The 22,778-nt window shown below is 46.5% G+C and overlaps 2 protein-coding genes across 2 annotated transcripts in view; one reads left to right on the top strand and one right to left on the bottom strand.

Annotated features, from left to right (window-relative positions):
• Window positions 1-22,778, bottom strand: part of STAT1 (signal transducer and activator of transcription 1) — an 801,166-nt gene that overhangs the window by 644,352 nt on the left and 134,036 nt on the right. The gene's annotated exons all lie outside the window — the stretch shown is intronic.
• Window positions 3,375-5,428, top strand: LOC142245752 (uncharacterized). Its single transcript, XM_075318707.1, has 6 exons — window positions 3,375-3,418; window positions 3,488-3,565; window positions 3,645-3,722; window positions 3,812-4,025; window positions 4,106-4,262; window positions 4,393-5,428. The coding sequence occupies exons 1-6, from the start codon at window positions 3,377-3,379 to the stop codon at window positions 5,426-5,428; spliced, it is 1,605 nt and encodes a 534-aa protein (XP_075174822.1). The 5' UTR covers window positions 3,375-3,376.

A 22,778-nucleotide genomic window follows, 5' to 3' on the forward strand; every position in this document is an offset into this window, starting at 1 on the left:
ATCGCTCCTCTAGGCCTCATTCAAACACCCATGAGTCATGTAGTGTTCTGTGATTTTCATGGATAGAAAACGCAGAGCTGTGTTCCAGCGGGGCAAACTGGACCGTTGCCTAGGGCTCCCACTCCTTTGGGGGACCCGAGCATCTAGAGCAAGTGCTACACTGATTAGTACACAATAAAAAAGAGGAGTGGCTCTGCACTAAAGATATACCGACTTAAAGGGAACCTGTCAGGTGCAATATGCACCCAGAACCATGAGCAGTTCTGGGTGCATATTTCTAATCCCTGCCTAACCGTCCCTGTAGCTAGTAGCATAGATACAGAGGTCTTTAGAAAAAGTATTTCTAAAGATCCTTTATGATATGCTAATGAGCGCAGGGACTAGTCGCAAGGGTGTTATTTCACCTGACTAGTCCCGCCCTCTTTGCATGTTAGCAGACCCACTGGGGCGTGCTAATATGCTATGCAATGCGCATTGCCCAACGTCATTAGCGGTGACATGCGTACCTGTGTCCATTGTCACCGCTTCAGACATTGGCTTTAAAGTCAGTGCGCATGATCAGAAGTCCTGGCACTTCCGGGGACTTCTGATCATGTGCACTGACTCTAAAGCCAGCATCTCAAGCGGTGACAACAGACACAGGTACGCCCGTCACTGCTGATAATGCTAGGTAATGGACATTGAATAGCATACTGGCACGCCGAAAGGGGAATGCTAACATGCGAAGAGGGTGGACTAGTCAGGGGAAATAACACCCTTGCAACTAGTCCCTGTGCTCAATAGCATATCATAAAGGATCTTTAGAAATAATTTTCTAAAGATCTCTTTATGTGTGCTACTAGATGCTAGGGCAGTTAGGCCCCTTTCACACGTCAGTGATTCTGGTACGTTTGTTCTTTTTTTTTTAAACGTACCAGAATCACTGACATACGCAGACCCATTATAATCAATGGGTCTGCGCACACATCAGTGATTTTTCACTGCACGTGTCTCCGTGCAGCGTGCACCCGTGTCCATGATTGCTGCACGGAGACATGTCCATTTTTTTCTGGCATCACGGATGTCCCACGGACCACACTATGGTGTGATCCGTGAAACACATGCCAGAAAAAAACGTGCTTCTAAAATAAAAAGCATTTTAACTCACCCGGCTCCAGCGACGCTCTGTGCAGCCTGTTCTCCCTGCTGCTTCTGAGCCGGCTCATTACTGTCGCGCATATTCATGATGCACGACACAGCCGACCCGGAAGCAGCTGCTGCGGGGGTCAGCGCCGGCCGGATGCTGCACCGCGGGAGTGATCAGCACCAAGGAGAGCGGGAGCGGGCACAGGTGAGTTGATTTCTAAATGCAATCACGGGCCACGGAGAACAGAGCTCGGATTGCACTTAGACAACCCACGTGTGCCGTGAATCACGGCACACGGAGGGACATAGGCGTGTTTTACACGTCAGTGAAGAACGGCAGTGTTTTTCACTGACGTGTGAAACGGGCCTTAGGCAGGGATTAGAAATATGCAGCCAGAACTGCTCATGGTTCTCGGTGCATATTGCACCTGACAGGTTCCCTATAAGAAGGATCGGAACACTCGGAAATCAGACTAAGGCTACTTTCACACATCAGTTTTTTGCCATCAGGTTCAATCCGGAAAAAAACGGGTAAAACGGATCCGGTACCGCATCCTTTTTTTCCCCATAGACTTGCATTGTTGCCGGATTGTACCGGATGGCTTTGCGTTGCATCCGTTTTTTTCCGGATGCGGCAAAATAATTGAATGCGGCGGCCGGATAGAACGTATCATGTAACGTTTTTTGTCCCCTTAAAAAAACCGCATTCTGCCGGATCCGGCGCAATACGGCATTGTATACAATGGGTGTCTATGCATGCCGGATCCGGCGCAATGCGGTTTAAACCGGATGCGGTGACCGCATCCGGTTTGGTAAACAGAGCATGCGCAAATTTTTTTTTTCATCATCACAAAACTTATAAAAGGATCCAGCACATTCTACACACTTCCTGCCGTTGGTTCCTGACTTCAACTTCTGCTGTCCTCCAGTCCAGTGCTCCAGGGAAGAGGTATGTCCACAGTACTGTCCACAGATCACTGCTGTGAGCTGCGTACATGTACTTAGACATTTTTTTTTCTTTTTTTGCAGGTGCAGTTTTGTTGGAAAATTTGAGGACAGCCAGTTCCTGTGTCCGTTTGCAGTCAGTGCGAATTTGGAGGACAGTGTTCCAGAGGTAATGTCCACAGTACTGTCCACAGATCACTGCTGTGAGCTGCGTACATGTACTTAGACATTTTTTTTTCTTTTTTTGCAGGTGCAGTTTTGTTGGAAAATTTGAGGACAGCCAGTTCCTGTGTCCGTTTGCAGTCAGTGCGAATTTGGAGGACAGTGTTCCAGAGGTAATGTCCACAGTACTGTCCACAGATCACTGCTGTGAGCTGCGTACATGTACTTAGACATTTTTTTTTCTTTTTTTGCAGGTGCAGTTTTGTTGGAAAATTTGAGGACAGCCAGTTCCTGTGTCCGTTTGCAGTCAGTGCGAATTTGGAGGACAGTGTTCCAGAGGTAATGTCCACAGTACTGTCCACAGATCACTGCTGTGAGCTGCGTACATGTACTTAGACATTTTTTTTTCTTTTTTTGCAGGTGCAGTTTTGTTGGAAAATTTGAGGACAGCCAGTTCCTGTGTCCGTTTGCAGTCAGTGCGAATTTGGAGGACAGTGTTCCAGAGGTAATGTCCACAGTACTGTCCACAGATCACTGCTGTGAGCTGCGTACATGTACTTAGACATTTTTTTTTCTTTTTTTGCAGGTGCAGTTTTGTTGGAAAATTTGAGGACAGCCAGTTCCTGTGTCCGTTTGCAGTCAGTGCGAATTTGGAGGACAGTGTTCCAGAGGTAATGTCCACAGTACTGTCCACAGATCACTGCTGTGAGCTGCGTACATGTACTTAGACATTTTTTTTTCTTTTTTTGCAGGTGCAGTTTTGTTGGAAAATTTGAGGACAGCCAGTTCCTGTGTCCGTTTGCAGTCAGTGCGAATTTGGAGGACAGTGTTCCAGAGGTAATGTCCACAGTACTGTCCACAGATCACTGCTGTGAGCTGCGTACATGTACTTAGACATTTTTTTTTCTTTTTTTGCAGGTGCAGTTTTGTTGGAAAATTTGAGGACAGCCAGTTCCTGTGTCCGTTTGCAGTCAGTGCGAATTTGGAGGACAGTGTTCCAGAGGTAATGTCCACAGTACTGTCCACAGATCACTGCTGTGAGCTGCGTACATGTACTTAGACATTTTTTTTTCTTTTTTTGCAGGTGCAGTTTTGACGGAAAAGTTTGGCCCATCAAGTTGGTGTGCGTGGCCTGTAATAAAATATGTCGTCTTCTGGTAGCCCGCCCTTCGGTTCACAAACTGAGGTATTTTTTTTTTTTTTTTTTTTTTTAAAAAAAACAAAAAAATATTTTAAATAAACGACATTTACACAGGTGGCCGAAACATCACAGGAGATGCTGCCAGAAGAGGACGGAAGGGGTGGAGAAATACACGGAGCGGGCGGTCAGAGTGTAAGTTTCATACAGGAATTGTTTACCACAGCACACCAAACACAAGTAAATAATGTTTTTTTTTTTTTATTCACTAAAGGCTTCAACTTCTAGGGCTCACGATAGAGCTCCCCCAAGACCGTCCCAGGGTCGTCGTCGAGGTGGCGGTGGTCATACTGTAAGTTTTTTTTTTTGGTTTTTTTTTTCATGTCAGTGTGATTTTTTGTCTATTTTTTTTTTTAATTTCTTTTTTCTTTCTTTGAACAGGCATCACAGCGTGCTCCCGATTCTGACGGTGAGGAGGCCGGATTTATCAACATCGACCTCCTCATCGATGAAGTTAGAGAGAGGGAGCCGCTGTGGAACATGGCTGACCGCCGCCACGCTGATACTATCGTAACCCGTCGACTCTGGGACGAGGTATGCCACGCAGCGGTAGAAGGTTGGGGGGAGCTCAATTCTCGTGGCCAGAAGAAACAGCGTAAGTATTCACAGTTCAGTAGGTTATGCTGCAGGATGTAATGTGTTGTATACTAACCACTTTGTGTTTTCCACTTTCAGGTGACAAACTACAAAAGCGGTGGCGGTCTATCAGGGATCGCTTCAAAAAGGAGTTAAATCAAGAGATGCAGGCCCCGAGTGGATCCGGAGGACGCAGATCGAAGTACCGTTACTTTAGAGCGTTGTCGTTCCTCCGGACAACTATGGTGTGCAGAAGGTAAATATTCCCCAAAATATGTACAAAGTATAATATTTTATGTCTGATTTTTTTTGCCTTTTTTTTTTTTTTCTGTGGCACTGTATAGCAATTAAATTAATTATTATTTTTTTTTTCCTCTTTTTACCAGCACCGTCTGCAGCACTCAGGAGCCTGCATCGAACCCGACAGGAGCGATCCCTGAACAGTCCGCCACTGGTGAACACACGCACAGACCCCACCCATCTGAACCTTCCCTTCCATCTACATCTGTCCCATCCACCTGCGCTGGAGCTTCCCGTGAGACTTCATTACCTGAAGCTGCTGGTGATGAGATAGCTTTTCCCCTACCCCACCCCTCTGACACTGCTGCCCTCAGTAGAACACCTTTGGGTTCTGGGCGTCAGCGTCATAGGGGTCAGGAAAAGAGCTATGCGCCCGAGTTCTTGCATCTAAATGCAGCCTTCCAGAACGCCATTCAATTATTATCAGAACAAAATCGTGCATCTTTTAGCTTCATAAATGCCAATATGGAAAAAAATACACACGAATTGTGCACGCGTCTGGACAGGCTGCATTTAGATGCAAGTAAATCACCCAATCATTGTTTTTTTCAAGCCGTACTAGAGCGCATGGAAAAGCTATCTCTTGACCAGCAGATGCATGTAATGCAAGCCACACGGCAGGCTCTGGCGCAGGTTGACTCCCAACCACCTCCACCCACCCCTCCTCCAGCACCTGCCCCCCCTCCAGCCATTGTCCCTACTCCCTCTGCTGCCCAGTACCAGCCTGCTGCCCAGTACCAGCCTGCTGCCCAGTACCAGCCTGCTGCCCAGTACCAGCCTGCTGCCCAGTACCAGCTCCCAACCACATCTGCCCCTACACTTCCTACCCACTACCACATCTCGCCTTCCACACCCGTCATGACCCCAACTCAAGCCACTAATTCACCCGCCACCTCTTCTGTCTCCCAATCCCTCCACTCCACCCCTCAATCCTTACCAAATCCCATCCCATCTCCTGGTTTCCCTCTTGGTTTCTCAACCACACCTTCACCTTCTGTTACTTCCCCACCACCACCACCAACACCACTTTCCACCCTCAATACTCCAACTGTGCGTGTGTTCCCACCTGTCAGCCCCTCCAGTACTATCTCCACCCCAAGCCCCAGATATACCAATTTATAACTTATGTTTGTAATAAAAATAAAAGTTTTTTGTTGAAAAGTATTTATTTGTTCTTGTTTTTTTTGGGGGTGAATATTATTTTGCAAGTTAAGTTAATAATAAGGTAATACAAAAACATAACATGTTGTAATTTGACGGTGAAAAAATTACAAATTTTTAAAGCGAGTGAAAGATTAAAATTAACAAAGTTAACAAGATATTTTTTAATTTATTTTTAACTATTTTTATTTGTTATAAAACTAAACAAAGATCTTACACCATTTGATCTTGCCAATCTACTCTACCTTCTGGGGACACAAAATAGTCAGCATATTTGTCACGGATTGTGGAACAGGCAACACTACTCCTAAATCCAGGACTGGTGTAGTCAGACAAAGTGGTGGATTCCAAACTCTGGTCATCCAAGGACAAAGGTTCCTTTGTTAAAACAAAATTGTGCAGTACCACACATGCTTTCACAATTTCATCCACAGTTTCAATGTTTAAATTAATGGCTGTTAACAACACTCGCCATTTGCTGGTTAGTATCCCAAAGGAGCATTCCACCATTCTTCTGGCTCTGGATAATCTGTAATTGTATATTTTTTGGGTTTGCGTCAATCCACGGCTTGCATATGGCTTCAATAGATGTTGGGAGAGTTGAAAGGCTTCGTCGGCCACAAAAACAAAGGGCATTGGGGGCTCACATGTGCCAGGAAGAGGTCTTGCAGGAGGGAAATCAAAAGTATTCCCATAGATTCGCCGCCCCATTGGGGACATTTTGAAGACCTGAGAGTCATTGGATCTCCCATATGCGCCAATGTCCACTGAGATGAATTTGTAGTCCGCATCCGTTATTGCCATTAGGACAATTGAGAAATACTTTTTATAATTGTAGTATTCTGACCCCGAAGCAGCTGGTTTCACAATTCTTATATGTTTGCCGTCCACTGAGCCAAGGCAATTTGGAAACTGACAAATGTTATAGTATTGTTCAGCAATTGCAAGCCATCTGTCCCTGGTGGGCTGGGGGATGAAATCATCATGGAGGCAATCCCACAAGGCTTGGCAAGTGTCTCTAATGATTCCCGAGATGGTGGAAATTCCTAGTCGAAACTGGTAGTGGAGGGATGAAAGCGACTCTCCAGTTGCAAGGAATCTGTAAAGGAAAGACAATAATTATAAAAAAATAATAGCAAACACATTACAGTTAAAAGTCAATTTACAGGAGGATACAATTTAAAAAAAAAAAACTTACCTAAGCGTAACCAGCAAACGCTCCTCGGGTGTTATAGAGAACCGGCTGTAGGTGTCCGTTTTACGGATGTTGTCCGCAACAAGGCCAAGGAGGACGTCAAAATTAATCACTGACATCCGGACATAGCTTGTGAATTTTTCATGGTTTCCACGGAGCTCCAGGTATAGGGTTGAAAACACCCCACGTGTCAGTCTCTGTGCAGTCAGGGGATGGATCCAAAAGCGTCGATGTCGCTGACGCCTCAGTCGCTGTCGCTCCTTTTCTCTGACGATGATAGCCAAGCGATTTGCCTCAAATATAAAATCTGCAGCGATCTTTGTGTAATTTGCAAGAATAGCATCCATGGTTTCTGCTTGCCTCTGTCTTCATTCTGTCATATATGCTTCAAAATACTGTATATATACTATATGTTCCCAATAGCCAATCAGAATACGGAACTCGTTAATTGTTTGTTTAGTGTTTAAAAAACGGATCCGTCAAAAAACGGACATAACGGATGCAAAACGGATGCAAACCGGACCCACCGGATCCGTTTTTTAACGGATCCGTCCTAAACGGATCCGCTAAAAAACGGATCCGGTGGGTCCGTTTTGCTCCGGTTTGCACAACAAAACCGGAAACGTTGGATACGGCAAAAAAAAGGACTGTGCCTGAATACAGAAAACTGATGTGTGAAAGTAGCCTAACCTTCCAGGCGCATTTACATGTGATGTTCAACTTGCAAATCAACATGCGAAATACTCCAGACAAAGAATGTGGCACTCACTGATGTGCTAAAATAAAATGTTAGCATATCAGTGGGTGCCACTTGATTGTTTTCTTCATTGTCTAGAGGAGCTACAGCTTAAGGACCCTTGGTGACATCATGATCATGTTACCATTGGAAGAGGAGATGGAATGGTGGTAAGTCCTCTACAGTGTGAATACACACACACTATATACTGTATATAATATCTATATATATAATTGCCTTATTCTGTCTGTCTGTCTTGCTCCAAAATGACGTCATTACAGTGACAACCGTTGCCACACCGCGCGCTAAAGAGCCTGCGACCAACGGCTCAGTTAACTGAACAGCCCGAACTACGGGCCGACAGGACGACGCCCGACACTTTTCCCTCCACCCACACGGCGCCCCGACTTCCCAGTGAGTGCTGCACCCCCGGGAGCCCACACCGGCAAACCAGCCGACACATACCCACCGCTCACCTCAGCCCCTCGCACACATTACCCCACTCGGCTCCACCCCCCGCCCTCCGCATGTATACACTGAACACACACACGAATAGTCACCTGTCCCCAGCCATGCAGTCCCCAGCACGTACATCCTCAGCGCCATGGCCCCGCTCGGCTCCACCCTTCCCCCGCACTCCGCCCCCCGCACACATTACCTCTCTTGGCTCCGCCCCCCGCCCTCCGCATGTATACACTAAACGAACACACACACACACACACACACACACACAAACACACACCTGGATAGTCACCTGTCCCCAGCCATGCAGTCCCCGGCACTGACGTCCTCAGCGCCATGGTCCCGCTCGCCTCCACCACCCCCGCACTCCGCCCCCTGCACACATTACCCCCCAGTATGAGGGCACATGTCAGGATGATGGCTGCACCACGATGGGGGCGCATACTAGCATTTGGCCACATCAGAGCATCAGCATATTTTTACTTAACTTTACACTGTTCATGGCCTTCTTTCATTACAAGCCATGGACATCATTAAACATTAGACTCATCTATTAACCCCTTCACGACCGCGGGCAGTAAAATTACGTCCTATTTTAACATGACTTAACGACCAGGGACGTAATTTTACGGCCTAAACTTCATTTGATTGCCGTGGCCATAGCAACGGCTTTCAAATGATGTCCCCTGCTGTTTCTTACAGCAGGGGACCTTTGCTTGACCCCAGGGGGGGTGGCATCGCCACCCCCCATAGGCGATCGATGTGATTGGCTGTTCAAATCTGAACCGGCAACCACATCGTTCGCACTAATTTCGGCAAAAATAATGCCCGAATTAGTGCGATACTGTGAGATCCTGCTATGATCTATTGTAGTAGCTACAGCAGATCATAGCCGGATCTCTAACATGTCGCCCCCAGCCCCTGCAGCACTGATTGGAGCGATCGTGCTATGACGCACAATCGCTCCAATCAGTGTGCAGTGGGGCGGTCTGATCTGCGGGTGGCCGCCCTCCCCAGGCCTGTCCTGGTCTGGGGACCCTCCCCCAACATGTCTGCAGCGTGGAGTGGCTGGTACTTTTGGTACCACGCCACCGTTGCTGCTGCCGCCGCCGCCTCTGATGTCACCGCCGCTCCTGCTCCAATGGTAAGTATTCCGCTCCCTGCGCGCTCCTGTGAAGGCCCCTGCGCACTCCCGTGAAGGCCCCTGCCCGTGCCCCCCCCGATCTGCCCCCCTACGCCCCGATCTGCCCCCCGGCATCCCGATCTGCTACCCACGCGATCTGCCTGCCTCCTCTATCATCTCTATTCTGCTTCCAAGGTTCCTTCCTTCTGCCTTTGCTTCTTCGCCCCCTCTCCCCCCTCCTCTGCCCCCCCCCCTCTCCCCATCCCCTTCTGCCCCCCCCCCCCCCCGACGTCCTCTTACCTGCCTTCACGGGTCGTCCGAGGTCTTCACTGGCCCGATCACATCTGCCTCCATCACTGGGTCCTTCTGCTGATCTGTCCAACGTCCTGCCTGCTGCTGGTGTAAAGCTGTCTATCTCACTGCCTTCTTGTTCCTCTGCAGCTCTTCTGGTCAGTGATCCTCTTGGTACTGTGAGTATAACTTTTTTTTTTTTTTTCTTGTATCCTGTCCATTTTTACACTTCATCCGTCCGTGCGTCCCGCCAAGCGCTGATCAGGGATGCAGATAACGGATCGGCATCCCTGCTCAATGTTTGGCGTGACTTTTTTCCGTATTCGCGACGCTTTTTGTATCGCGTCCGTCCGTGCGTCCTGCCGAGCGCTGATCAGGGATGCAGATAACGGATCGGCATCCCTGCTCAATTTTTGGCGTGACTTTTTTCCGTATTCGCGACGCTTTTTGTATCGCATCCGTCCGTGCGTCCCGCCAAGCGCTGATCAGGGATGCACATAACGGATCGGCATCCCTGCTCAATTTTTGGCATGACTTTTTTCCGTAGTCACGACGCTTTTTGTATCGCATCTGTCCGTGAGTCCCGCCAAGCGCTGATCAGGGATGCAGATAATGGATCTGCATCCGTGGTCAGTTTTTGCGTGACTTTTTTCCGTATTTGCGATGCTTTTTGTATCACATCCGTCCGTGCGTCCCGCCAAGCGCTGATCAGAGATGCACATAACGGATCGGCATCCCTGCTCAATTTTTGGCGTGACTTTTTTCCGTATTTGCGATGCTTTTTGTATCGCATCCGTCCGTGCGTCCCGCCAAGCGCTGATCAGGGATGCACATAACGGATCGGCATCCCTGCTCAATTTTTGGCGTGACTTTTTTCCGTATTTGCGATGCTTTTTGTATCGCATCCGTCCGTGCGTCCCGCCAAGTGCTGATCAGGGATGCACATAACGGATCTGCATCCCTGCTCAATTTTTGGCGTGACCTTTTTTTTTTCCGTATCCCCAACGCTTTTTGTATCTCATCCGACCGTGCGTCCTGCAGCGGCTGATCAGTGCACTGCGTCTGTGCGTTTGAAAAGTCAAATGGCGTTCCTTCTCTTCTGAACCCCACCATGTGCCCAAACAATTACTTTCGACCACATATGAGGTATCTGCGTACTCAGGAAAAATTGCACAATATGTTTTATGGTACATTTTTTCCTGGTACCGTTGTAAAAAAAAAAAAAGCTACCTAGTTGATACAAAAATTTTGTGGTTAAAAAAAAATAATAATTTTCACGGTTCAACGTTATCAACTTCTGTGGAGCCCCTGGGGGTACAAGGGGCTCACCAAACATCTAGATAAATTCCTTGAGGGGTCTAGTTCCGAAATGGGGTAATTTGTGGGGGAGCTCCACTGTTTAGGCACCATAGGGGGTCTCCAAACGTGACATGGCGTCCGCTAATGATTCCAACCAATTTTGCTGTCAAATGGCGCTCCTTCTCTTCTGAGCCCCGCCATGCGCCCAAACAATTACTTTCCACCACATATGAGGTATCTGCGTACTCAGGAAAAAATGCACTATAAATTTTATGGTGAATTTTTTGCTGATACCCTTGTGAAAAAAAAAAGCTACCTAGTTGAACCAACAGTTTTGTGGTAAAAAATTTTTTTTTTCTTTTCATAGCTCAACGTTATAAACTTCTGTGAAGCCCCCAGGTGTTCAAAGTGCTCACCAAACATGTAGAAAAAATATTTGAGGGCTCTAGTTTCCAAAATGGGGTCATTTGTGGGGGAGCTCCATTGTTTAGGCACCTCAGGGGGTCTTCAAACCCGACATGGCGTCCGCTAATGAGTGCAGCTAATTTTGCACTCAAAAATTCAAATGGCGCTCCTTGCCTTCCGAGCACTGCCGTGTGTCCAAACATTTGATTTCCACCACATATGAGGTATCTGCGTTCTCAGGAGAAAATGCACAATACATTTTATGGTGCATTTTTTCCTGATACCCTTGTGGGAAAAAAAAACTACCTAGTTGAAACAACAGTTTTGTGGAAAAAAAAAAAAAATTCTTTTCACAGCTCAACGTTATAAACGTCTGTGAATCCCCCAGGTGTTCAAAGTGCTCACCAAACATCTAGAAAAATTATTTGAGGGCTCTAGTTTCCAAAATGGGGTCACTTGTGGGGGAGCTCCATTGTTTAGGCACCTCAGGGGGTCTTCAAACCCGACATGGCGTCCCCTAATGAGTGCAGCTAATTTTGTGTTCAAAAACTCAAATGGCGCGCCTTCCCTTCCGAGCTCCGCTGTGCGCCCAAACAATTGATTTTTACCACATATGGGGTATCAGCGTACTCAGGAGAAAATGCACAATAGATTGTAGGGTGCACTTTCTCTTTTCTCCCTTGTGAAAATGAAAGTTTTATGGCTAAAGTAACATTTTTGTGTTAAAAAGTAAAATTTTCATTTTTTCCTTCCACATTGCTTTGGTTCCTGTGAAGCACCTAAAGGGTTAATAAACTTCTTGGATGTGGTTTTGAGCAGAGTGAGGGGTGCAGTTTTTAGAATGGGGTCACTTTTGGGTATTTTCTGTCACCTAGGTCTCTCAAAGTCACTTCAAATGTGATGTGGTCCCTAAAAAAAATTATTTTCTAAATTTTGTTGGAAAAATGAGAAATTGCTGATGACCTTTGACCCCTTCTAACTGCCTAACGAAAAAAAATGTTGTTTCTAAAATTGCACTGATGTAAAGTAGACAAGTGGGAAATTTTATTTAGTAACTATTTTGTGTGACATATCTCTCAGATTTATGGGCATAAATTTTCAAATTTGAAAATTGCGAAATTTTCAACATTTTTGCAAAATTTCCTAAATTTTCACAAATAAACGCAAAAATTATCGGTTTAAATTTACCACTGACATGAAGTACAATATGTCACGAAAAAACAATCTCAGAATCGCCAGGATCCGTTGAAGCGTTCCAGAGTTATAACCTGTCAAAGTGACACTGGTCAGAATTGCAAAAAATGGCCCGGTCATTAGGGTGTTTTAGTGGCCGGGGGTGAAGGGGTTAAAACTGTTCCTTCTGTTGTTTGTCATTTTAAAACCAATAAACAATTATAAAAATACTAAATTAAACCTAACCTATCCAGTCCATTCATTACCTTATAATTCAATCTGCTAACCTACATACACATTCTAGACTACCCCGATACGTTATAATCGGGCCACCTTCTAGTATATATATAGATAGATAGATAGATAGATAGATAGATAGATAGATAGACAGACACAGTGCCTTGCGAAAGTATTCAGCCTCCTTGAATTTTTCAATCTTTACCAGTAAAATATATCTTTGTACCGTGTTAGCCAGTAGAGATAAAAAAATTGTTTAAAAGAACAGAGAGTCCTCAGTGGTTGATACCTTTTAATGGCTAACTGAAAAGATGGTAATAATTGCAAGCTTTCGAGACTACTCAGGTCTCTTCATCAGGCATGGTATAACACAAAATCTGAAGAGTCACGTATTTATACACAACAGGACTTAGAATAGTGCAGTAAAAAAAAAAAAAAAAAAAAAAAAAAAAAAAAAGGAATCTTTACCCACATTTAAGGCTTCTAACATAAAGATAAATATTTTACTTTTATGGTGAAGAATCAACAAGTGGGACACAATTGTGATATTGAACGCAATGTATTGCTTATTTTAAACTTTTTTAAAAAATAAATAACTGAAAAGTGGGGAGTGCAATATAATTCGTCCCCTTTAAGTTACCTTATTTTTTGGACTATAAGACGAACTTTTTTCCCCCAAATGTTGGGGGAAAGTGGGGGATGCGTCTTATAGTCTGAATGTAGACAAAACACTCACTGATCTCGGGTGAGACCAGCCAGAGAAAACACTGCCGGCAGCCAACGAGGGCGCTCAACACAGTGAAATCCTAGGTACATTGCCCCCTGGGAAATATGCAAATCAAAAAAAAGTCAGTGGAGCCTCTGTTAGGAGTCTCGACACGGAAACTAGCCAGATATTCCTCCGGGAAGGACCTAGCCAAGGAGTCGCTCTTTTTAGGAGACCACCATAACCACCATATTAAGTGGCCCTTTTAGTCAATATCCAACTCTTTGACAAGTTTACAGATTTGACAAGGGGAATACCAAGGCCAGGTATCCATCCACAGACAGCTGTTTCGGGGTACTGCCCCTCATCAGTGTGGAGTAGGATTCTGGCCAGGTGGGAGCAATGCCTAGTAGACCAACAAGACAAAACAATCACTGATCTCAATCCTAGGTACATTGCCTCCTGGGAAATATGCAAATCAAAAAAGTCCGTGGAGCCTCTGTTAGGAGTCTCGACACAGAAACTAGCCAGATATCCCTCCAGGAAGGACCTAGCCAAGGAGTAGCTCTTTTTAGGAGACCACTATAACCACCATATTAAGTGGCCCTTTTAGTCAATATCCAACTCTTTGACAAGTTTAAAGATATGACAAGGGGAATACCAAGGCCAGGTATACATCCACAGACAGCTGTTTCGGGGTATTGCCACTCATCAGTGTGGAGTAGGATTCTGGCCAGGTGATCAGTGATTGTTTTGTCTTGTTGGTCTACTAGGCATTGCTCCGACCTGCCCAGAATCCTACTCCAAACTGATGAGGGGCAATACCCCGAAACAGCTGTCTGTGGATGGATACCTGTCCTTGGTTTTTCCCTTGTCATATATTTAAACTTGTCAAAGAGTTGGATATTGACTAAAAGGGCCACTTAATATGGTGGTTATGGTGGTCTCCTAAAAAAAGAGGCACTCCTTGGCTAGGTCCTTCCGGGAGGGATATCTGGCTAGTTTCTGTGTCGAGACTCCTAACAGAGGCTCCGTGGACTTTTTTGATTTGCAGTCTGAATGTAGGGCATGGCTGCGGGGAATGAGGGTGCTGCGGTGGAGCGGGTCATTGCCGGCATGCGCAATGTATGCAGTCCTTGAAAAGCCGTTCGAGGGTGCATACTGTTCGAGATGTGAGCAAGTTGCACATTTGGAAGCCCAGATACTGGATCTAAATGAGCAGCTGGCAACTCTGAGATGCATTAGCAATATGGAAAGGAGTATGCTGCTCACTGAGCAGCAGCTTGCTGGGTCAGATGTGGGGGAGGATCGTAGTAGGGAGCGGCAGGACGGTGAGGTAGGTAGCTGGGTGACAGTTAGAAAGGGGGGTAAAGGGAAAAGTGCTAGGAAGGCTAGTCCTGAACTGACACACCCCAATAGGTTTGCAAACTTGGCAGATGAGGGGGATGTCATTACAGGGGTAGCATTGCTGCAGCAAGGCATGACCTCTGAACGCCAGAGGAGTGTCTGCTCCAGTAAGGGGGGGAATAGGAGTGCAGGGCAGGCAAGACAGGTACTGGTAGTGGGGGACTCAATTATTAGGGGGACAGATAGGGCAATCTGTCACAAAGACAGGGATCGCCGAACAGTGTGTTGTCTTCCTGGCGCTCGAGTTCGGCACATCGCTGATCGGGTTGACAGATTACTGGGAGGGGCTGGGGAGGACCCAGCGGTCATTGTACACATTGGCACAAATGACAAAGTTAGAGGTAGGTGGAAGGTCCTTAAAGATGATTTCAGGGAATTAGGTTGTAAGCTTAAAGCATGGACCTCAAAGGTGGTATTTTCGGAAATACTACCTGTGCCACGAGCCACACCAGAGAGGCAAAGGGAGATCAGGGAGGTTAACAGGTGGCTCAGGAATTGGTGTAGGAAAGAGGGTTTTGGGTTCCTGGAGAATTGGGCTGACTTTTCAGTTGGCTACAGATTCTATGCTAGGGATGGGCTGCATCTTAATGGGGAAGGTGCAGCTCTGCTGGGGCAGAAAATGGCTAGAAGGTTGGAGGAGTGTTTAAACTAGGAATGGGGGGGCGAGGGTATTCACTTTATAGAAGGGGAATGTAGTGCAGATAGTGACCAGGGCACAAGTAATGAAATTGGGGGTGGTACGGGGGGGAAGGGTTAGGACAGTTAATACAGTAAGCAGGAATACAGGTACAGAGTCATACGTAACGTGCATGTACACTAATGCCCGAAGCCTCACAAATAAGGTGGAGGAATTAGAATTAATATTGTTGGAAGAAAATTATGATATAGTGGGGATATCAGAGACATGGCTGGATGAGAGCTATGACTGGGCTGTTAATTTACAGGGTTATAGCCTCTTCAGGAATGACCGTACAAATAAGCGAGGGGGAGGTGTGTGTCTTTATGTAAAATCATCCTTAAAACCCATCCTGCGTGACAACATATGTGAGGGTACTGAGAATGTAGAGTCCCTATGGGTGGAGATAAAGGGAGGGAGAATGAATAATAAAATACTGATAGGGGTGTGTTATAAGACGCCGAATATTATGGAAGAGGTAGAGAATCTCCTCATAAAGCAAATTGATAAAGCAGCGAGTCTCGGAGAGGTAATTATTATGGGGGACTTTAACTATCCTGATATAAATTGGGGAACAGAAACTTGCAGTTCCAGCAAAGGAAATAGATTTTTGATAACAATGAAAGATAATTACCTTTCACAAATGGTACAGGACCCCACAAGAGGGGGAGCACTACTAGACCTTGTACTAACCAATAGGCCAGACCGCATATCAAATATACAAGTTGGGGGTTACTTGGGGAATAGTGATCACAAAATAATAAGTTTTCATGTATTCTTTAGTAAGATGTCTAGTAGAGGGGCTACAAGGACACTAAACTTCAGGAAAGCAAATTTTAAACGGTTGAGAGATGATCTTAGTGCAATAAACTGGGATGATGTACTAAGTAATAAAAGTACACAAAGCAAATGGGAGACTTTTATGAGCATCCTGAATAGGGCTTGTGCAGAAAATATACCCTATGGGAACAAACATGCTAGAAATAGGAGGAAACCCCTATGGCTAAATAGAGCTGTAAGGGAAGCAATAAAAGAAAAACAGAAAGCCTTAAAAGAATTAAAGAGGGTAGGTAGTGATGAGGCATTATATAATTATAGAAAATTAAATAAAATATGTAAAAAGCAAATTAAGTTAGCTAAGTTTGAGACAGAGAGACTCATTGCGAGAGAAAGTAAAAATAATCCTAAAATATTCTTTAACTACATAAACAGTAAAAACCTGAAAAGCGATAGTGTTGGCCCCCTTAAAAATAGTCTTGGTGAAATGGTGGAAGGGGATGAGGGTAAAGCCAACCTGCTGAATGACTTTTTTTCTACGGTTTTTATACAAGAAAATGCCATGGCAGATGACATGACCAGTGATACCATAAATTCACCCTTGAATATTACCTGCTTAACCCAGCAGGAAGTACGCCGCCGCCTCGAAATCACTAAGGTTGACAAATCTCCGGGCCCGGATGGCATACACCCCAGAGTACTACAGGAATTGAGTTCTGTGATAGATAGACCATTATTTTTAATCTTCTCAGATTCCTTAATAACAGGGTCGGTACCGCAGGACTGGCGCATAGCAAATGTGGTGCCAATATTCAAAAAGGGGACAAAAACTGAGCCGGGAAATTACAGGCCGGTAAGTTTAACCTCTACGGTTGGTAAAATCCTTGAGGGTTTCTTGAGAGATGCTATACTGGAGTATCTCAAGAAAAATAACCTTATGACAGAGTATCAACATGGGTTTATGAGGGATCGATCCTGTCAAACTAATTTGATCAGCTTCTATGAAGAGGTAAGTTCAAGTCTGGACCAGGGAAATGCAGTGGATGTTGTGTATATGGACTTTTCAAAAACTTTTGATACGGTGCCACACAAAAGGTTGGTACATAAAATGAGAATAATGGGGATAGGGGAAAATATGTGTAACTGGGTTAAAAACTGGCTCAGTGATAGGAAACAAAGGGTGGTTATTAATGGTACGTACTCGGACTGGGTCTCAGTTCATAGTGGGGTACCACAGGGGTCAGTATTGGGCCCGCTTCTTTTCAACATATTTATAAATGACCTTGTTGGGGGCATGCGGAGTAGAATTTCAATATTTGCAGATGATACTAAACTCTGCAGGGTAATCAATACAGAGGAGGATAATTTTATATTACAGGGAGATTTATGTAAATTGGAGGATTGGGCTGAGAAGTGGCAATTGAAGTTTAATGTAGATAAATGTAAGGTCATGCACTTGGGTAGAGGAAATAACATTTATGATTATGTACTTAATTGTAGAACACTGGGTAAAACAGACACAGAAAAAGACTTGGGTGTATGGGTGGATGGTAAACTTCACTTTAGTCGACAGTGTCAGGCAGCTGCTGCCAGGGCTAATAAAATAATGGGATGTATTAAAAGAGGTATAAGTGTTCATGAAAAAAATATAGTTCTACCTCTGTACAAGTCACTAGTGCGACCGCACTTAGAATACTGTGTACAATTCTGGTCACCGATATATAAGAAGGACATAGCTGAACTGGAGAGGGTGCAGAGAAGAGCGACCAAGATTATTAGAGGAATGGGTGGGCTGCAATACGAAGACAGGTTATTAAACTTGGGGTTATTTAGTTTGGAAAAACGAAGGCTTAGGGGGGATCTAATCACAATGTATAAATATATGAGGGGACAGTACAGAGACCTTTCCAAAGATCTTTTTACACCTAGGCCTGCGACTGGAACACGGGGGCATCCGATACGTCTGGAGGAAAGAAGGTTTAATCATAATCACAGACGAGGATTCTTTACTGTACGAGCAGTGAGACTATGGAACTCTCTGCCGCATGATGTTGTAATGAGTGATTCACTACTAACATTTAAGCAGAGCCTGGATGCCTTTCTTGAAAAATTTAATATTACCAGTTATGTATATTAGATTTTATGACAGGGTGTTGATCCAGGGAACTAGTCTGATTGCCGGATGTGGACGAAGGAAGGAAATTTTTTCCCCATTGGAACTTGTTTGCCACATTGGGGGTTTTTTTTGCCTTCCTCTGGATCAACATGTTAGGCTACGGGTTGAACTAGATGGACTTAGAGTCTCCCTTCAACCTTAAAAACTATGATACTATGATACTATGAAGCTGTAGCAACGCCTGCTGTGACCACGTGCGCCTGCTCATTTGATATGCATCCTCCAGCCCATCATCTCTCAGCGCTGAATCCAGCACTGACAGGTGGGTGGGATAATGGGCAGGGGTTGCGCGCATAGGAAAGAGCCGGCCCACGTGATCACCCCTGTCAACTACAGCCTGGAGTGATCATGTGCGGCTGTATGCACTGCTCCCCATGCATCATCATTAGCGTCGGGTGCAGTAAATAAATATACTCACCCGTCACCGTTGAATGCAGCATCACAATGTCCTCCTGTCTGCCGGCCGCTGCTGTGTGTGAAGACTAGCGGTGCGCACAGCAATGACGTCATCGCTGTGCTCCCCGCTCTCTACACACATCAGCGGGCGGCAGACAGGAAAACATTGCGATGCTGCAGGGGAACGGTGACGGCTCCACACAGGTCAGCGACGCTGCTGCTGGCACAGACAGGAAGACGAGCGATGCTGCTGGAGTGAGGAAAGGTGAGTATAAATGTTTTGGGGGTTTTTTGTGTGCCACAGGATGCAGGCTATATACCAGGATGGGGTATATAGCAGGATGGGGTATATTGCAGGATGGGGGTATATAGAAGGATGAGGGCATAAACCAGGATGGCAGTATATAGCAGGATGGAGGTATATACCAGGATGGCAGTATATAGCAGGATGGAGGTATATAGCAGGATGGCGGTATATAGAAGGATTGGGGGCTATACCAGGCTGAGGGACGTATATATATATATATATATATATATATATATATATATATACATACATATACATATACATACACATACACATACACACACATATATATATATGGGGATGGGAATTATATACAAGGCAGTAGGATCATTACGAGGATGGGGTACCTTAGTAGAGAATTTGGGGACATTACCCCCATAATAGTGTCAGCAACAGATCCTTGCCCCATAACAGTGTGTCATGACCACATTTTTTGCTTAATATTTTATTTTCCTATTTTCCATCTCTAAAACCAGAGTGCGTCTTATGGTCCGGTGCATCTTATAGTCCGAAAAAAACGGTAATACTTTGTAGCGCCACCTTTTTCTGCGATTACAGCTGCAAGTCGCTTGAGGTATGTCTCTATCAGTTTTGCACATCGAGAGACTGAAATTCTTGCACATTCTTCCTTTGGAAATAGCTCGATCTGTGTGAGGTTGGATGGAGAGTATTTGTGAACAGCAGGTTTTAGCTCTTTCCACAGATTCTCGATTGGATTCAGGTCTGGACTTTGACTTGGCCATTCTAACACCTGGATGAACTTCTGGAGTGAGTTTGCTGCACTGAAAGTAAAGGGGACGAATAATATTGCACGTCCCACTTTTCAGTTATTTACTTTTTAAAAAAGTTTAAAATAAGCAATAAATTTCGTTCAACTTCACAATTGTGTCCCACTTGTTGTTGGTTCTTCACCATAACATTAAAGGGAACCTGCCAGCAGAAATTTTGCACTGAACCTAACAGATTCCCCTTCTGCAGCTCCTGGGCTGCATTCTGGAAAGGTTCCTATTTTTATTGTGCCCCCTTTTAGGCCAAAATAAATACTTTATAAAGTGTTACCTTTTTGTATGCAAATCTTGTTATTTGTACACGGGGGCGGGCTGTCTGGTGTCCGTTATTCTGCCTCCTATCGCTTTACTCCGTCCCCATCGCTCAATTTCATACCTGAGGACGCCGCCCAGTGCTCCCGAGGTCTCGCGCATGCGCCGTGCCACTCTCGCGGGAGTGAGCACTGTACACAGTGTGACCGCTGGTGACGTGTTGCGCAGGCGTGAGATTATGGGCGGCGCTGTGATTGTCATCAGCAAGTACCCACCCATAATCTCGTGCTCGCGCTTTCCCCTTTGCCTCCACCATTCCCACGTCGCCTCTTACCAATCTTGGTAAGAGATGACGTGGGTTCATCTAGCCAGCGCTTGTGCAGAACGGAAAGAGGCAGAGGGGAAAGCGCGGGCACGAGATTATGGGCGGGTACTTGCTGTTGACAATCACAGCGCCGCCCATAATCTCACGCCTGCGCAACACATCACCAGCGGTCACACTGTGCACAGTGCTCACTCCCGCGAGAGTGGCACGGCGCAAGCGTGAGACCTCGGGAGCACTGGGCGGCGTCCTCAGGTATGAAATTGAGCGATGGGGGACGGAGTAAAGCGGCAGGAGGCAGAATAACGGACACCAGACAGCCCGCCCCTGTGTACAAATAACAAGATTTGCATACAAAAAGGTAACACTTTATAAAGTATTTATTTTGGTTTAAAAGGGGGCACAATAACAATAGGAACCTTTCCAGAATGCAGCCCAGGAGCTGCAGAAGGGGAATCTTTTAGGTTTAGTGCAAAATGTCTGCTGACAGGTTCCCTTTAAAATTTTTATCTTTAGGTTTGAAGCCTGAAATTTGGGAAAAGGTTGAAAAATTCAAGGGCGCTGAATACTTACGCAAGGCACCTGTATATATTTATACACAATGGCATTTGCACCATCTGATGTGCAGTAATACATCTGGCTTTTTCTAAGCACTGTGCCATGTACATGCTCTTGGTGGGGGAGTGAGTGCAGACATGTGCATTGTGCTCACTACCCTTTGCCAAGATGGTGCCAGTGACTTCAATTGTCAATCTGTGTGTGGGATCACAGTGCACATCTGTTTTTTGTTCCGACATGTGCAGTGGATTAATTTGGACAATGAATATGGCAGATAGTGGTATCTCAATGTTCCTATAAGGCAGGGGTGGGCAATTAATTTACCCATGGGGCCACATGAGAAATTGGGATGGTTTTAGAGGGCCGGACTAATATAATAAACTCAGTTTTACCCAATACTGTATATAGTATATACACTAACCCTCCATAAACAAACAGTAAGTTAAACAATACAAAGATTCAATGAAAATATGGAGGTCAGTGGGCAGCACACATACTGTCCCTGGTGGCGAGTGGGGAGCACACATACAGGCCCTGGTAGCGAGTGGGGAGCACACATACTGTCCCTGGTGGCGAGTGGGGAGCACACATACAGGCCCTGGTAGCGAGTGGGGAGCACACATACTGGCCCTGGTGGCCAGTGGGGAGCATACATACTGGCCCTGGTGGAGAGTGGGGAGCACACATACTGGCCCTGGTGGCCAGTGGGGAGCATACATACTGGCCCTGGTGGAGAGTGGGGAGCATACATACTGGCCCTGGTGGCGAGTGGGGAGCATACATACTGGCCCTGGTGGCCAGTGGGGAGCATACATACTGGCCCTGGTGGCGAGCGGGGAGCATACATACTGGCCCTGGTGGCGAGCGGGGAGCATACATACTGGCCCTGGTGGCGGGTGGGGAGCATACATACTGGCCCTGGTGGCGAGTGGGGAGCATACATACTGGCCCTGGTAGCCAGTGGGGAGCATACATACTGGCCCTGGTAGCCAGTGGGGAGCATACATACTGGCCCTGGTGGCCAGTGGGGAGCATACATACTGGCCCTGGTGGCCAGTGGGGAGCACACATACTGGCCCTGGTGGCCAGTGGGGAGCACACATACTGGCCCAGGTGGCCAGTGGGGAGCATACATACTGGCCCAGGTGGCCAGTGGGGAGCATACATACTGGCCCTGGTGGCGAGTGGGGAACATACATACTGACCCTGGTGGCCAGTGGGGAGCATACATACTGGCCCTGGTGGCGAGTGGGGAGCATACATACTGGCACTGGTGGCCAGTGGGGAGCATACATACTGGCCCTGGTGGCGAGTGGGGAGCATACATACTGACCCTGGTGGCCAGTGGAGAGCATACATACTGGCCCTGGTGGCCAGTGAGGAGCATACATCCTGGCCCTGGTGGCCAGTGGGGAGCATACATACTGGCCCTGGTGGCCAGTAGGGAGCATACATACTGGCCCTGGTGGCGAATGGGGAGCATACATACTGACCCTGGTGGCCAGTGGGGAGCATATATACTGGCCCTGGTGGCGAGTGGGGAGCATACATACTGGCCCTGGTGGCCAGTGGGGAGCATACATACTGGCCCTGGTGGCCAGTGGGGAGCATACATACTGGCCCTGGTGGCCAGTGGGGAGCATACATACTGGCCCTGGTGGCCAGTGGGGAGCATACATACTGGCCCTAGTGGCCAGTGGCGAGCATACATACTGGCCCTGGTGGCCAGTGGGGAGCATACATTCTGGCCCTGGTGGCGAGTGGGGAGCATACATACTGGCCCTGGTGGCGAGTATACATACTGGCTCTGGTGGCCAGTGGAGAGCATATATACTGGCCCTGGTGGCCAGTGGGGAGCATACATACTGGCCCTGGTGGACAGTGGGGAGCATACATACTGGCCCTGGTGGCCAGTGGGGAGCATACATACTGGCCCTGGTGGCCAGTGGGGAGCATACATACTGGCCCTAGTGGCCAGTGGGGAGCATACATACTGGCCCTGGTGGCCAGTGGGGAGCATACATA

This window comes from Anomaloglossus baeobatrachus, chromosome 7 (genome assembly GCF_048569485.1).
Source record: "Anomaloglossus baeobatrachus isolate aAnoBae1 chromosome 7, aAnoBae1.hap1, whole genome shotgun sequence".
Classification (NCBI taxonomy): Eukaryota; Metazoa; Chordata; class Amphibia; order Anura; family Aromobatidae; genus Anomaloglossus; species Anomaloglossus baeobatrachus.

What these genes read in the sequence shown, in the direction of transcription:
- LOC142245752 (XM_075318707.1), top strand. Translation starts at nt 3,377, where the DNA reads ATGTCGTCTTCTGGTAGCCCGCCCTTCGGTTCACAAACTGAG. An exon ending in ACGGAGCGGGCGGTCAGAGT is followed by an intron (nt 3,566 to 3,644) that starts GTAAGTTTCATA and finishes TATTCACTAAAG; the next exon opens with GCTTCAACTTCTAGGGCTCA. An exon ending in ACAACTATGGTGTGCAGAAG is followed by an intron (nt 4,263 to 4,392) that starts GTAAATATTCCC and finishes TCTTTTTACCAG; the next exon opens with CACCGTCTGCAGCACTCAGG.